The sequence below is a fragment of the Dunckerocampus dactyliophorus genome, chromosome 8 (genome assembly GCF_027744805.1).
Source record: "Dunckerocampus dactyliophorus isolate RoL2022-P2 chromosome 8, RoL_Ddac_1.1, whole genome shotgun sequence".
NCBI lineage: Eukaryota > Metazoa > Chordata > Actinopteri > Syngnathiformes > Syngnathidae > Dunckerocampus > Dunckerocampus dactyliophorus.
Window position 1 is genome coordinate 31,418,761 of NC_072826.1, and position 16,448 is coordinate 31,435,208.

At 42.3% G+C, this 16,448-nt stretch overlaps 1 protein-coding gene across 4 annotated transcripts in view; it reads right to left on the bottom strand.

Moving 5' to 3' along the window:
- mst1rb (macrophage stimulating 1 receptor b) overlaps positions 1 to 16,448 on the bottom strand; it is a 37,839-nt gene that overhangs the window by 13,188 nt on the left and 8,203 nt on the right. For 3 of the 4 annotated variants that reach the window (XR_008572269.1, XR_008572268.1, XM_054785074.1), the window contains 17 exons: positions 13,980 to 14,156; positions 13,768 to 13,890; positions 12,445 to 12,615; positions 12,183 to 12,343; positions 11,837 to 11,972; positions 8,431 to 8,567; positions 7,020 to 7,199; positions 6,829 to 6,928; positions 6,535 to 6,753; positions 3,595 to 3,741; positions 2,254 to 2,407; positions 1,992 to 2,081; positions 1,702 to 1,917; positions 748 to 828; positions 493 to 674; positions 286 to 395; positions 37 to 202 (listed from right to left, as the gene is read on the bottom strand). Coding sequence is in view for 2 of the 4 variants with exons in the window: in XM_054785074.1 (XP_054641049.1) it covers positions 37 to 202; positions 286 to 395; positions 493 to 674; positions 748 to 828; positions 1,702 to 1,917; positions 1,992 to 2,081; positions 2,254 to 2,407; positions 3,595 to 3,741; positions 6,535 to 6,753; positions 6,829 to 6,928; positions 7,020 to 7,199; positions 8,431 to 8,567; positions 11,837 to 11,972; positions 12,183 to 12,343; positions 12,445 to 12,615; positions 13,768 to 13,890; positions 13,980 to 14,156 (2,550 nt within the window). In the remaining 2 variants the exon portion in view is untranslated. The remainder of the gene's footprint in view (positions 1 to 36; positions 203 to 285; positions 396 to 492; positions 675 to 747; positions 829 to 1,701; positions 1,918 to 1,991; positions 2,082 to 2,253; positions 2,408 to 3,594; positions 3,742 to 6,534; positions 6,754 to 6,828; positions 6,929 to 7,019; positions 7,200 to 8,430; positions 8,568 to 11,836; positions 11,973 to 12,182; positions 12,344 to 12,444; positions 12,616 to 13,767; positions 13,891 to 13,979; positions 14,157 to 16,448) is intronic. The other variant, XM_054785075.1, reaches the window with a different exon arrangement.

Below are 16,448 nucleotides of genomic sequence, written 5' to 3' on the forward strand. Positions count from 1 at the left end.
CAAAAGCTTTAAAAGGGCGTTTTCTTTTTTGCTCACCACATCGGACTTCGAAGTAAACTTCTGTGTCCGTAGACTCTCGATGGCCATCCATTTGACTGGCAGTTTAGCCTTTCTGTGGTCCTGAATACTGTAGTACTCCTTATCGAAAACATCTCTGGCCATGCCAAAGTCTGCCACCTTGACTGTGTACGACTCATCCAGCCTGAGACAAAAGGCGACATAAAATGCAGCAACGCTATGTCGGTGAAGAAATGGTGTACTTGTATGCACATCTCACTGACTCACATGCAGTTGCGTGCCGCAAGGTCTCTGTGAACAAATTTCTTCTGAGCCAAATACTCCATCCCCTTGGCGACCTGCAGTCCGAAGCCAATCAGATCCTTCACAGTGGGGTTCTACGTAAAAGCCACGTGTGACAAACGCAGAATGAGAACAGTTGAAGGTGTTTTAATCAGATGGGGAATATCCACTGTCGGAGTGCACAAGTCACACCCTCTTTTCGCAGCGTATGAAATGACGCAGGTCCCCGTGCTTCATGTAGGGCAGAACCACCAACGGGAGACCTTCTTGTGGCAGAAGGATGCCCAGCAGAGACAGCACATTGGTGTGATGGAAACCCTTCATGATGATCCCTTCTTTGAGAAACTGCTCCACCTCCTCGACATCTGTTATTCCTGACGATGTTTTCAGAAGCACTCGGTAAAACTCTTGCACGGCACACGTGAGAAATGAGTACTGAAGACTCACTATTTAAAGACTTGACGGCACAGTGTATTTCTCTGCTGTTGTGGTCTGTGAAGTAGCCGTGATAGACTGTTCCAAAATGACCTGCAGGAGAAAGAGAAAGGGCACAGTGACAGAGAAGTGGCAGAACTAACTATAACTAACTATAACTATGCTGTGTGTACAGCCGACCCCCGCTTTTCCAAGGGGTTACGTTCCACGCCAAAAGCAAGTGCTGAAAAAACACGAGCAACAATTGCATTAATTGTAATTATTAGATTACAATCTCCAAAGCCCTCTCTCTTCAATTGCCATGAAAAACCAGCGCCGGAAGCTAACAAGCTAGTCCAGGTTTAACCCCTAATTATAGCTCACTCAGCACCGCCAAATCCGAGGCCATGGTTCTCCGTGGGAGTGCGAATGCAGCAATGCAGCAATGCGGTCGCCGGACCGGGCCGTCGTGGTGAAGAGAGAGCTCGCAATTCACCTCCCCCATCTATGTTCCCACCCTCACCGATGGTCATGAGCTTTGGGTCGTGACCGAAAGAGCGAGATCATGTTTATGTTCGTGTTTATATAAGCCATGGAACACAATCATCTGTGTGCCTTGAAAGATCAGTCGAAAAGGTCTAAAATGGCCGCCACCGAAGGGGTTGTGGCACTGAATGAGTTAATAATAACGTAGATAATCCATGAACAGCACACGACTGCTGTGTGCTGAAAATCTCAACTCTTGACAAAAAACAGAATCAACGAAGCTCAAAGGTGTGAACATGTTTTCAGCAGTGGCACGCGTACATGTGTGTATGCTGCACGTCTTAGCTCATGTATGCCGACTTGGAGTCTGGAAAACAAAAGCCTATTTTTGGAGAAAATAAAAATAACATTTTTTTTTACCAAAAATCCACAAATGTACGGGGCCGTGAATGGAGAATGCGCAGGGATCCACTGTACTGTAACGGTGGTTTTCAGTCTTACCTTTGCCGATGATCCGATGGTGCTGCACAATCAGCATTTCGGCAGGAATGAGAACATCCTTCACTTCCTCCAGCAGCTCTGGCCTAAAACTGGAAATGGAGATTTTCTCTGCAGCCATTAGAGGGGTGAGGGTGACGTCTATACTGCCTGCAGCATAGGCCAAGCTGGGGAAGGCCACAGACCCGACCATGGGAGTCGCAGGATTGAGGGACACTACTAGCGAAAGCACAGAAGAACGTATTCATGACAGAGGAAGTGGCAACACAGTGTAGCAGTGGCTGGAATGGCACCTCTCCTGTAGTCTCCGACGGGTGACATCTCCACGTTATTCGACGCAGAACGGCTAGCGCTGTGAGCCAAACGGGTCTCCACCATGGAGGCTGAAACGCATTTCACAACATTGCTTTAATTATCAACTACCGATGACAAGCGCAGACAAATGGAGCCAATGAAACACCGAGGATGTTCTGGTTGAAAGAGCTGCGTGATTCACCAACAGCCTCGGTTGCAACTGTTGTACAAATAGGTCGGAACAAGGTCCAAACAGTCTACCTTTCTTTTTCTTCCTCAAGTGCTTCATGACAGCAAAGGCCAGCACCGCCCCGGCAACCAGAGCCGCTAGGATCCCCAGCACTATCCCGACCATGTAGTGGTTGCTGACCCTGATGACTGTGCCAACGTTGTGGACTTGTCCGTTAATGGAGATCTAGAAAGAAGAGTCATCATTTTTTCATTGCATTTTTAAATATTCATCCCAGGCTCAAGATGAATGCATTTCCTTACTTGCATGTGCAACAGTGTTGATGTAAATCAAGCAAATAATCTCCAGGGTGAGGGTGCACAAACTGCGGCCCGCGGGCCACATCAGGCCCGCCGAGCATCTCAATCCGGCCCACCGGGCGTTTCCAAATTCCTATTTATAAAATTTTACAATCGAAGCTGTGGCCGGCAACATGACTTGCCGGGCTACTGTGGCACGCTTGAGTCGCACGGGAAATAGTCCGAGGCAATCTGTAGCTTGTACAAAAAACACGTGCGACACGCGTGTTACGCACAACGTAACCTACCTACTGCACCATCTGCATACGAATAAATGTCTGCACACAATAGCCATGCCAAAATTACACCGATAGATTCCCGCCACAAGGCATGCTGGGTAGCTTGTGGTACTCTCTCCCAACATTTTGCCGTGTTTGCCGAATTTTTGGTTGATTGCTAAATATGTGGAGGACGTCGTCAAGGAAGTAAACAAGGAGGGACATTAACATACTCTTGTTATACAATGTTTTATCGGTCATAGTGTTGTTGTCGCAGGACTACCCAGCATGCCTTGCAGGCGCTTGCAAGTAACAGTTTAAGTTACGTCTTATGATTAGCGCCTAGTTGTTGTTTACAGTGGTAGTCGTTGATTTATGTGATGCGTTAACTTGCTGTGGATGTGTTGTGTTTTCGTTTTGTTGCACCGTGAGAAAGTACGTTGTATGTTTGATGAGCGCCTATATACCAGAAGCACCACCATGTAGTCCATCAGACCCAAGAAAATACACTTTGTTCCTGTGCACAATGTCAATGTAACAAAGAAAACGCTTGATTATCTAAAAAATGTAACCAATTGGCCGTTCATTATTGAGTGAAATGTTTTTCTTTTCTTTTATTTATGTTTTTTACGATTACTCAATTAATCCAAAAATTATACTCGACTATGAAAATATTCAAAATCTGCAGCCCTGTTCTAGTATCTACAACTCTACATGATGTGCTGATAATGTTTTGACTACTGTGGACGAGGGTTTCAGCTTCAAATAAATACATTGTACAGAATGCGTGGAGCAGTTTGGATCCACGTACAGTAAATCAGGCAATCAGACAGTAGAAAGCAGTATCCTGACTAACCTTTACAGGCAGTCCCTCGCTGGGGATTGTTATGTTTTTGGGTATCCTGCAGGTGATTTCATTGTCCAGGACTTTAGCATCACAATCAACGCCTGCCACCGTCATAGTGATGGTCATGCAGGAGCTCACGAGGTTCAGTTTCTGATGCTGTGCAAAAGAAGGAAACTCAAAACGATGATATCGGGAAAGAGACTTCATGCAATTACCGTAAATTCCGGTGTATAAGCCGCACCCACCGAAATTAGAGGAAAAAACAGATTTGTTCTTTTATAAGATGCACGTGTCCAAGTCTTAAAATGGCATATTGTGGCTCGCATGAGTCCATGAGCACAAGTCAGCTCGTTATTTGACATGAGCCGATCATGAGCTATGAAAAAACAAGCTTGTCAGCCCATTGGCAATTGTAGATCATCACTCAATATAACAGTCTGACTCACGGTTTCATCTTACAAACATTAAACTCGTAACACAGCGACTTAACACTGAAACCTTATACCTCAGAAATATACAAACATGTATCAATACAACAGTCTTAGTGTAAGGAACCAATAGGAGGAGGGTGTTGGCACACCAATTCCGCCCACTCTTACTGTATTTAAGGCTTAGGCTACCAGCACTTACAGACCCTTTCCAAAAAATTAGAATGTCATGGAAAAGTTGTTTAATTTCCATAATTCCATTCACAAAGTTAAACTTTCATAGATTATAGATTCAGGGCCCACAATTTAAACGATTTCAAGTATTTATTTGTTTATTTTTACATAATTTGGGCTTCTAGCTCATAAAACCCACGAAAACAGGAATTTAAAAAATTAGAATACTGTGAAGAAATCAGCCCAAATTTTGCAGAGCATGAATGTTTTAGTGTCACACACTAATCATCTACTAAAGTCAAATCACCTGCACAGGCTTCCCCAGGTGTCATTAAATTGCTTCAGTTTGGTTCAATTGTCTCAGTTGGGTTCAATATGGGGAAGACTGCAGACATGACAACTGGCCAGAAGACCATCATTACCCTCCATAGGATGGGTAAGCCACAAAGGTTCATAGCTAAGGAGGCTGGTTGTTCAGAGTGCTGTGTCCAAGCATATCAATGGAAAGTCTAGAGGAAGGGCAAAATGTGGCAGGAGAAGATGCACCCGCAAAAGAGATGACCTTGGGCTTCATCGTGGGATTATCAAACAGGGAAGATTCAAGAATCTGGCAGAGATCCAGAAAGAGTGGAATGAGGCGGGAGTCACCACTTCAAAAACCACCACATTCAGACACATCCGGGAGATGGGCTACAACTGTCGGGTTCCTCGGGTCAAGCCACCTCTGAACCTGAGCCAACGTAGGAAGCGTCTCCACTGGGCCAAGGAGAAGAAGGACTGGACTGTTGGCCAGTGGTCCAAGGTCCTCTTTTCCCATGAAAGTAAAGTGTGCCTTTCATTTGGGAATCAAGGTTCAAGGGTTTGGAGGAAGACGAGTGAGGAACAGAACCCAAGCTGCCTGAGGTCCAGTGTGAAATATCCACAGTCCGTCATGATTTGGGGTGCAATGTCCGGTGCAGGTGTTGGTAAACTCTGCTATCTTAAATCCAAGGTCACCGCAACAGTCTACCAGAATGTTTTAGAGGACTTCATGATTCATGATGGAGATGCAGATTTCATCTTCCAGCAGGACCTGGCCCCTGCCCATACCGCCAGAAGCACCAAAACCTGGTTTGATGCCCATGCCATCACAGTGCTTGACTGGCCAGCCAACTCACCGGACCTAAACCCCATTGAGAATCTATGGGGTATTCTCAAGAGGAAAATGAGGGGCACCAGACCCAACAACAAAGAAGAGCTGACAGCAAGCATCAAGGAAATCTGGGCTTCCATAACTCCCAGGCAATGCCACAGGCTGATTGCTTCAATGCCACGTGGCATCGAGGCAGTGATTAAGGCAAAGCGATTCCCAACCAAGTATTGAAGATTGACATATCGTTTTGAAAGTACCATATTTTGATTGATTTGATGTGATCCTAATTTCTTTCTTTTTTTCCTGCAAAAACTGAGAAGTAAATGGTGATTTCTTCACAGTATTTTAATTTTTAGAATTTCTGTTTTCGTGGGTTTTATGAGCTGGAAGCCCAAATTACGTAAAAATAAACAAATAAACACTTGAAATTGTTTAAATTGTGGGCCCTGAATCTATAATCTATGAAAGTTTAGCTTTTTGAATGGAATTATGGAAATTAAACAACTTTTCCATGACATTCTAATTTTTTGGAAAGGGTCTGTATTAGTTCGCTGACGAAGCTCTTTGGATGAGGAGCGAAACGTCCAACACCTTCTTCACAGAAGTACAGATGACGTCTCAAGAAGCCTTTCCCTCGATGTATCAATACAAGTTCAATATTTTAAAGTTTTCCCATAATGCATTTCGTTTGAGCAAAACATTTCATTGGAGGAGCATGGTAAACATAGAAAATGGCGTTGCAATTCTGCTTCTGTCCACCAGACGGAGCCAGAGGACCCGGAACCCAAAGCCCAGAGGGAAGCTGACGTCATTGCAGCGGGAAAGTGTTAAAATGTTGTTGTTGTTTTTTTTAAACTTTTGAACTCATATTGGGACATGTTTGTATTTGTGTATACACCTTTTGAGTGTTAAGTTGCTGTGTGATGAATTCAGTGTTGCTAGTAAAGTCTTCTTTGGAAGATGACACCGTGTTGTTATACTGGTATATATACTGGTATACGTCCTGTGATTGTTCACCAGCACTGATAGCTCGTAGTTGGCTCCTGCAAAAGATAAAGCGGCACAGTTTTTAAACAATTAGTAGTTCAGAAGTAAAGGATATGTCACGAGATTAGAATTAAGATTAGAAATGAGGCGCACCGCAGGGTTCAAAGTTCAAGAAAAAAGTAGAGGCTTATAAACCAAAGTTTAGGGTAGATATTCATCTATCCTTACATGTAGTGAAACTTCATCAAACCCGGGGTACAAATGCAGCTCATGTCCCTCTGTTTCAAATGGTATCGGCCGGCCGTAGGGGTGGTAGGAAAACTCCCGGTTCCAAAGTGCCTTTGCGCCATCCATGTCGAAAGAAAGCTCTCCTTCTTCTGACTCATCCCTTAGAAACACAGGAGTGATGCATTCCATCCTCGTGGACGAGGCTTTGCTGATGCACTCCTACAACCGAACAAGCAATCACACTTGAGGTCATACGTCCATACTGTATCTTTCTGCATTACTACTACATTGTACCCTTGTCGCGGGCTTCAGGTGGCTCTCGTTGGGTTTAAAGCGGATGATGGTGAGATAAACAGAATCAAGGTTCTCTCCTTCAATCACTATTTTTGACCCCCTATAATTCATAGACAGATAGACAGACATAAGCAATGACTACATTTCGATGATTGTGCATGTGTTTGTGCTACAGGTCCCACCACCCTGACCTGTCAAAGCTGCAGTCGGGCAGCACGGCTGTAATCTTTGGGTTTTCTTTGTAGTAAAAAACCTTTGTTGTGACAACAGGAGACTTGTCAATGAAAACACCCAGAGGGACGTCCCTCACCTCTGAGATGGGCTGAGAACGACAGATGATGGAGGACATGATGCCTTTCGGCTGCGTGACGCTGCAAACACATGTAAGAGATCAGTAAATGTGAATCAACAGAATAAAATAAGAGAGGCAACACGTTTTTTTCATAAACACTTGCGATGTCTTGAAGGGGAGTGAGCAGTTTAAACACTGGACATTCTCGGAATTTTAGTTGATTCTACCAACAGCATAAAACAAACTGTCTTAACTGCTCTGTGGGACGACTCATTTTAGTAAGCCTCTGAAATGAATGCAACTATGGAAATCTAAAAACAACACAAGAGGTTTCACAGGGATGTGAACGATGAGCTCATGCGAGCGGATATCCGGTTTGAGGAGCGAATGATGCCAATTTGCCGGTAAAAGACTCCTGCATCTGCATCGATGATAATCAGCCATAAATTCATGAATCCATGAATCGCTTGACAGTGTCTTAAAAACAATGTGAGAGTCGGGGCTGCCAGCGAAACGTCTTTGGATTCATTTCAAGAAGGGCGCACAGCTTGACCAGTCAGACCAACGCAGGCAAGTACGGAAACTTTACTGCTTTGTAACTTGATTACTCGAAAATGTTGAGCTTGGAGTATTGAAAAACACTACAATCGGTCCGAAACAGCATTTTCATTGCACTCGTGACAAATACTTCTATTTACTTATCTGTGCTTGTCATAATTTAAGGGGCTTTGCACTATGTATTTATTGTGTATTATTAATTGGACTGAAGGTTAAGACATGTTTTATCATTGTTATGTTTTATATAGACCGCTAGATTGATGTTTATTTTCATTGCACACAGTATACAACCAAAGTTAGTTTGGTGGCTCCGCTTCCTTTTCTAGCAACATTAAGACATGTTCAAACTTAAATGCTCCAACTGTAACAGGCATAAAAATATACAGTACATATAAATTATAGAATGTAAAATATTGATCCCATCAAAGAAAATTCTGTTCATTCAGTAAATGTTTTTGTGTCTTTAGCCAAACAATATGAACATTTGACAGGTTATTGTGTTGATTTTATTACAGCATGCTTGGGGATGTGATGTGCTCTTTTGCACATTAGAAAACAGTGTAAGAATGACACTTATCACAAATCATTGGCATCCTTATTTTAGAACGTAAGATTCAAACGTACGTCACCAAACATTAACTGCAGAATTGAATCCAATCGAATCGTATCGTCTGTACATGGCATCAAATTGCATCGAATCGTTCTGTTTTTAAAATATATCGTTTTTCAATCGTATCGTAAGATTTTAATACCTCATAATTGGACACGGCACATCGTCGAGTGTGACTCTCCTCGTCGTGCCGGCATCCAGGTGAGCTCCAGTGACTGTGATCAACGTGCCGCCAACGCGAGGCCCATAGTTGGGTTGGATTTCAGTGATGTTGGGAATCTGCAGAAGAGTTGTTACGATAAGATATGACATATTTTCAGTTTGATGCGTTGCTGGTAATAGTCAGTTACCAGCGGTGGTGTGCCCTCAAAGCCTTCTCTGCTGGCCAAAACACTAGCAACTTAAATTACTGTACCATGAAATTGTATTGATTAGTTCCCAACAGTCTATTACCTTCATTTTGCTGTGTGTTTCTTGGCTGCATTGTATGTGTTTGGTAGATTTTTTTCTGTCCAATCAGATTTCAGCTTCTGTGTGTTGCCATGTAATCTAATCTGTAATGTAATGTAATCTGCCCAGGGCCTTCACAATCAGGACTGCTGGCCTAATTTCACTTAAACACTATGTGCAATGGGGCAGGTTATTGTAGTTTCTTATAGCAGCGTCAGCATTTTTCCTCTTCTGATTGGTTGATGTCTGAAAGCCTATGCCAAACACTCAAAGTTACCAGTGCTCTTGAACGCATCATCACATAAACAGCATAACCTTAATAAGGAGACAGACATGGTGTTGTTCATCCTTCGTTGTGCGTTATATCAACAAATAATTGAGTTTGTTTACATATACATATACAGTATATATACATATACATACATACATATATATATACACAGTACATACCACAGTACATATATATATACTGTATACATATATATATATATATATGTATACAGTATATATATATATATACATACATATATATACATACATATATATATATATAGACACACACACACACACACACATACACACGTGTATGTATGTGTGTATGTATATACACAGTGGGGTGTTTCAGATCATCAAACAAATGTAAATATTAGTCAATGACAACACAACTTAACACAAAATGCAGTTTCTAAATGAAACTTTTTATTATTCAGGGAGGAAAAAAATCTAAAGTGAAAAAGTGATGGCCCCCTAAAGCTAATAAGTGGTTGGCCCCCCTTAGCAGCAACAACTGCAATCAAGCGTTTGTGATAACTTGCAATGAGTCTCTTTCAGCGCTGGGGAGGAATTTAGCACAATTGTTGTCATTCAGCCACATTGGAGGCTTTTCCTTGTTAAGGGCATGCCACAGCATCTCAATAGGATTCAGGTCAGGACTTGGACTAGACTACTCCAAAGTCTTCAGCCATTCAGAGGTGGACTTGCTGGTGTGTTTTGGATCATTGTCCTGCTGCAGAACCCAAGTTGCTTTCAGCTTGAGGTCACCAACATTCTCCTTCAGCACAATTCATGCTTCCATTGATCACAGCAAGTCTTCCAGGTCCTGAAGCAGACCATCACACTACCACCACCATGTTTTACTGTTGCTATGATGTTCTTTTTCTACTTTTACGCCAGATGTAATGGGACACACACCTTCCAAAAAGTTCCACTTTTGAGTATTTTCAAAAAAGGTCTCGGGGATCATCAAGATGTTTTCTGGCAAAATTGAGACACCCCTTAATGCTGTTTTTGTTCAGCAGTGGTTTGGTCTTGGAACTCTGCCATGCAGGCTGTTTTTGCCCAGTGTCTTTCTTATGGTGGAGTCATGAACACTGACCTTAACTGAGGCGAGTGAGGCCTGCACTTCTTTGGATGTTGTTGTGGGGTCTTTTGTGACCTCTTGGATGAGTTGTTGCTGCTCTCTCCGGGTCATTTTGGTTGGTCGCCCACTCCTGGGAAGGTTCACCCCTGTTCCATGTTTTGGCCATTTGTGGATAATGGCTCTCACTGTGGTTGGCTGGAGTCCCAAAGCTTTAGAAATGACTTTATGACCTTTTCCACACTGATAGATCTCAATTCATCTCAATTATGTTTTAACAGGGGCCATGTAGTTTGGATTTATTTTCTCCCTCAATAATAAACAGTTTCATTTAAAAACTGCATTAAGTGTTGAGTTGTGTTGTCATTGACTAATATTTACATTTGTTTGATGATCTGAAAGTGTGACAAACATGCAAAACATTTGAAATCAGGGAGGGGCCAAACACTTTTTCCCACCGCTGTATGTGTGTGTGTGTGTGTGTATACTGTACATGTCAGGGGCGGCCATTACGTCGATCGCGAGCTACCGGGAGATCGCCAAGGTAGTTTGGGTCGATCGTGTAAACGTCACTTTGTAGTTGTCATGTGACATCAGTCAGCTGACATTAAGCTCCCCTCCTGATTCGCGCTTGCTCCCCCGCAGCGTTTCAAGATGCAACTTTCATCTTTATGATTGTGATGATGGATGAACTAACTCTGCTCTAAGATGTCTATATCTATAACCAAAGTTATGTGTTCACTTGTAGCGGCTAGCTACGTAGAAAAAAAGTGTATAGTTTACTGGCTTTGCTTGGCGTCATGAACGCTACTACAGAAATCAGTGTTTTCTACACGTTGGCTTCTTAAACTATTATTTCATGATGACATTAAAAATGTGCCCATTGGTGAAACCTTCTCAATATGTTGCCTTGACTTGGGCTGCATCATCATTTTCCATTCTTGTATATGCGAATGTTTGCTAGCAAATGCTAACTGGATGTAATACATGAAGTGTGTGCTAATGAACGTGACGTAGCTAATGTGACTGACATATTAGCAGTACTCACTCACTAGTACACAACTACTCAGCAGTTATGTGCAATGATCTTTATTTCCATATTGAAGTGAATTATGATAGCAACTACTTTGATGACCTGTCATCTTTGAAAATGTGAACGTGAAATACTAATCATGAATATTTACAATAGAATTCCAGAGTTTACTGCTTACATTTTGTATATGTTTTATAGACTTTTATGTTTTATTTAGACTTGTACTTGCATGCTGAGAAAGTGCGTGCACTCCTGATATGCATGTATAACCTACATGAATATATACTCATATTTTATTAAATAAATATAGTAAAAAGAAATATACTTTCTATAGTTATAGTAGTAGGTAGATCTTTGGGACTTGGTCATTTTAAAAGTAGCTCGCAGGCTAAAAAAGTGTGTGGTATATGTGACGTATTTTATTTAACTTTGTGTCATGTTATTAGATGAATATTGATTCTAAACAACTCCAGACAATGTTGTAGTGTAGCGGTCTGGAGTTATTTAGAGACGATGTATTCGGAGATAATGGGTTAACTGGGTTTGTTGTTTCGCTAACAATGGTATTCATCCCCAATTCTGTAACGCCACACATTGTTATATTGCGTTTTCGTATATTATTGATGTTTTGTATAATTGTGACATGCTAGTGGTGGTATTTCGAGGTGGATTGGGTCGCTTAAGTCTCCACTGAAGGCCACTGGTTACCAGAAATGTGAAGCCTGGAATTTCTGCCTTCCCGTCAATAGAGTAGCGTCCCTCCAACTTGCCCTCATGCACTTCCACTGTAATGTTGACTGGTTTTGACAGGTCAGCGGCGCTGGAGCGAATCTTACACACCAGGCTGCAAAAAACAGTACACAAAAATATTTCCGTCATCATATCATGGTTTGTGAAATATAAAGGCTTTACGCTGCTACAGTAGTTTTCTGCTTTATATTAGTACTCAGATGTATCAGGTGCTGCACTGCAGAAGTTCAAGGACACGATGACGGCTCTCTGAGCATATTTACAGTATTTACCGGAGCTCTCGTGCAGTACTGTAGTGACTCACTGTGTGTTGTTACTCTTGACTGGAAGCACAGCGCATACGGTCTGTCCCAGTCGTACTTGGTGGGTTCTGGACGTAATAGCGGGTCTTAGGGGGGACTGGAACTCCCATCCACACACTGTCAGCTCTGTTTGACCATCAGGGGGAGCAGTCCGTGGAAAAAACTGCGTCAATGAAGCAGAATATGTAGCACTCCTTTGAAATAAATCATCTCTGTGAGTTAGCAAATGATTGATTTTAAAACGGGGTCGAGAACAAGCCTGACCCCGGTGATCCCCGGCGGGCAGGACTCATTCCTCCAGCGGTGAGAGCACTCGCTCTCCCATGAACAGACACCCGAGCACCAGCCACAGCCCATGAATTTAGGGGCTGTCAGACAGGCGGCACAGGTCAGGAAGTGTTGACAGCCTGGTCCTCTCTGGGGAACCTGAATCATCTGGTGGAGAGATGAATTCACTCTTTAATTCAATCAGAGGACAAAGACTGTTTCCTGATATTAGCCCAAATTAAGCAGCAGCCTGAGACCGTTGTCTTTTCTCAATATCACGTCACATGCAAGCTCATTTAACGCAATTTAGTTCTCATGTAACCTTAATCATAAATAGTTGACCAAAATGGAAGTAAAATCAGCAAATCAGGGCCATATAGTGTCACAAGATTAACCCTGCTTTTGATGTGATAGCTCCTCTCACACACAAGCATGCACACGCTACAGCAGGGGTGTCCAAGGAGCGGCCCGGGGGACATTTGAAGCCCGCAGCTGTTTTTATTGGTCCATGGCACATTATAAAAATATAATTTAACAAGAAACCTGAAAAAAACCCAAGAAAAATGGAAAAGACGGCACTCATTTTATAATATAAAGTCAAAATATTTATGAGAAAGAGTCGTATTCTAGCAAGACAAAAAGTCGCAATTTTACCAGAATAAACTTGTAATATAATGAGGAAAAATGATGTCATTTTAGTAGCATAAGGTTAAAATAGCAAAAAGTCGAAATGTTGAAATGAGAAAACCAAATAAAGTTGTAACTTTTGGGAAATTAGGTTGGGCAAAAACTTATAATATTATGGGTATAAAGTCACAATATATTACGAGAAGCACATTTACAAAGATTATTTAAGAAGGAAGCTGAAATAGTGTGAAAAAAAGCAGCAAAAACAAGGGGAAAAAAGAGCAAAACACAAAGTTCATACTAATAATACACGTTTTGACTCTTATCACAAAGCTTGGATACAGTTTTTTCCTGCAATACATATCATTTTTGAGCATATGCTTTCCAAAATATCAAAGTGGCCCTTGCATCCTTTCATTTTTCAGTATGTGGCCCTCGCTGGAAAACGTGTGGACACCCCTGCACCCACGGCAACTCAAAAATGTAACTTGATTTTTCTGTTCTTTCTCACAGAGGCCACACCACCTTAACGGAAAAACAACCTGGTGAGGTCTCTAGAGCGTCGTTCAGTCACACTCTCCGCTTATTTGTAATTGTAATGTCCACCGTGTTGGACGTTTGTTGACCCCGTGGGCGTATCTGCTGAAGGGAACATTGTTACCCTCTCTCACAGGCCTGTGAGGGCTTCCGTACCTTGTCTCCAACCACAAACAGGAGATACTCTGACGAGTAAACAGCAGCAATGGATGAGACCCTCTGGTTCTCCACCAAAGAGTAGTTAGCAAAGATAATGGGACTCGATCTTGTCAGCACGAGCTGCAAACACCAACACAATATATGATGAGAACAGGACAGGACATGCTGCATCACCAGACTGGCTTGTTTCAAAAATGCGTGTGTTGCACCTGCAGTAATCGACCGGTGGAGGTGCCAATATGGGCGACAGTCTTGTTGTCAATTGTGGTGACCAACAGGGAGGTGAGCAGGACGTTTGTCATCTGTCGGTTGAACAGGTCCACTCTGTAGTAGGGCTTGGAAACCATTGTTGGGTGGTCTCTGCACGTGGCGTTGTTCTCCATGCTCTAGTGAAAAGGCCAGAAGCACTTGACAATGCAGCGTGGGCTGTGACTTCCAAGGTGAGACAGGAAAGGCTCATTCATTCATTCATTTTCGACCATTTATCCTGTTCAGGTCCCAGGTGAACCGGAGCCTATCCCAGCTGACTTTGGTAGAGATGAGTACCGAAACTCGGTGTCATAATGGCACAGGTGCCGACTTACATGCAAAAAAATTACCAGAGATTCCAGCATTTAATCCGCACCCACTACATTTAGAGGAAAAAACTGATTTGTACAAAAAATGGAAGCCACACCGGACATGTCCACGTCATAAAATGGCATATTGCGGCGTGCACAAGTCCGTGAGGACCAGGCAGCTCTTTATTTGACAGGAGCCAATCATGAGCTATGAAAAAACTCCCGACAACCTCGTGGTCACTAATCAACATGACAGCGTGACTCACAGTGTCATCTGCCAAAGAACACCAAACTCATCACACAGCAACTTAACACTCAAAATGTATACCTTATAAATATACAAACATGTACCAAAATTTGTTTAAAATGAAAAAAAGCTTTACCCATAATGCATTTCGCCTGAGCAAAGCATTTCATTGGAGGACAAACAGCATAGAAAATGGATGGATGGCACTGTGATGCTGCCTCTGTCCACCAGAAGGAGCCAGAGGAGCCCAGAGGGAGGCTGATGTTCGCACGGGAAGTGTCGCTCTAATCGCTGATTGTTTATAATAGATTAGATAGATGAATAGATACTTCTACTTCTTCATAATACTTCATAAAAATGTCTAACACTTCATAATTCATCTCCAAGATATTGCGTTGACGAGAGTATATACTGTATGAATTTTATTCTTGAGAAATTAAAGTTTACTGCTTTTGATACGATGTACTTGCATTATTATGCCATAAAATTAATGAAAATATGGTCTAAAAAAATTGTTGTAAAAAATATCAATTATCGACAATAATTTGTAGGACAATTATCATCCAGTGTTATTGTGACAGGTCTACGTGTCTTTTATTGTCACTATACTATGGACGCGTACAAAGAGATATAAAGCAGCTCATTTCCCATGCAGACGTGTGTAAATATAAAAAATATATCGAGAAAAATCTATATGCAAATATTTACGACACAGAATAAAATTCAAATTCCAAATAAAAAGCAGCGGCAGCAGCATTGCATAACTTGAGGCGTGTTGTGGCCAAAGGAACTTCTTCCTTGTGACCCACCCCCCCTTTAGTGGACCAGACCATATACACAAAGCAAATGACTGCATATGTTTACAAATCTATTGCTAAAACAAGACCAAAGAAAAGAAGGTATCCGATTGGTATCGGTATCAGCACATAACAACATTGCGGCGTCGGTATCAGTATGAATGTCATTTAGTCGAGCAAGACAAATGATTAAGTACACCCAACAGTGACTGCGTACTGCAGCTATACAGACAAAGCACTTCATTGTGTTTTGATAGAATAAATATCCAAATATGATAATCATCTACACAAATAGACCGACTCAGTGTTTTCTTGACAAAGAAATGTGGTCTTAGTAAGTGTGTGTGTGTGTGTGTGTGTGTGTGTGAGTGTGTGTGTGTGTGTTAGTGAGTAAATCTCTCTGACTCCACGTGAGCTAATATTTCATCATGTGACATGCACTCATGCAACAGAGTTAAGCTAAAATGTAAAAGTGGACTGAGGGTGAATGTAGCGATCGTCCAAAGCAGAAAAAGCAACAAAAAAAAAAAAACATTTGTGAGGCACATGTGACGTAATTGGCAGCCTTAACGTTTTGAATATTTTTGTTGGGGCGGTCCTGCTGGCAGGTTATCTACCTTCTAGACGAGATGCCAAAACCAACAAGGAAACCTCAAACGGGGGATAAACTTCGGAACTCAGTGAAACGGTGCATTTTATTGTCTCTTACTAGCATGGAGTGCCAAACCAAATACCCGACTGACATTTCACCGCAAGCTGAAAAGCTGAACATCTCTTCTTGAACAGCATCTGGATTTATTGTCTTGGAATTGTCAGGCTGCTAGATGAATCAGGCTTACATGGGTTAGTTTCATACGCTTCTATTTTCAATACTGTAGCAAAAGCAGAAGAACACTCTCCATCCATCCATCCATCCATCCATCCATCCATCCATCTTCTACCGCTTATCCGAGGTGGGGTCGCAGGGGCAGCAGCCTAAGCAGGGAAGTCCAGACTCCCCCCTCCCCGGCCACTTCGTCCAGCTTCTCCCGGCGGATCCCGAGGCGTTCTCAAGCCAGTTGGGAGACATAGTCT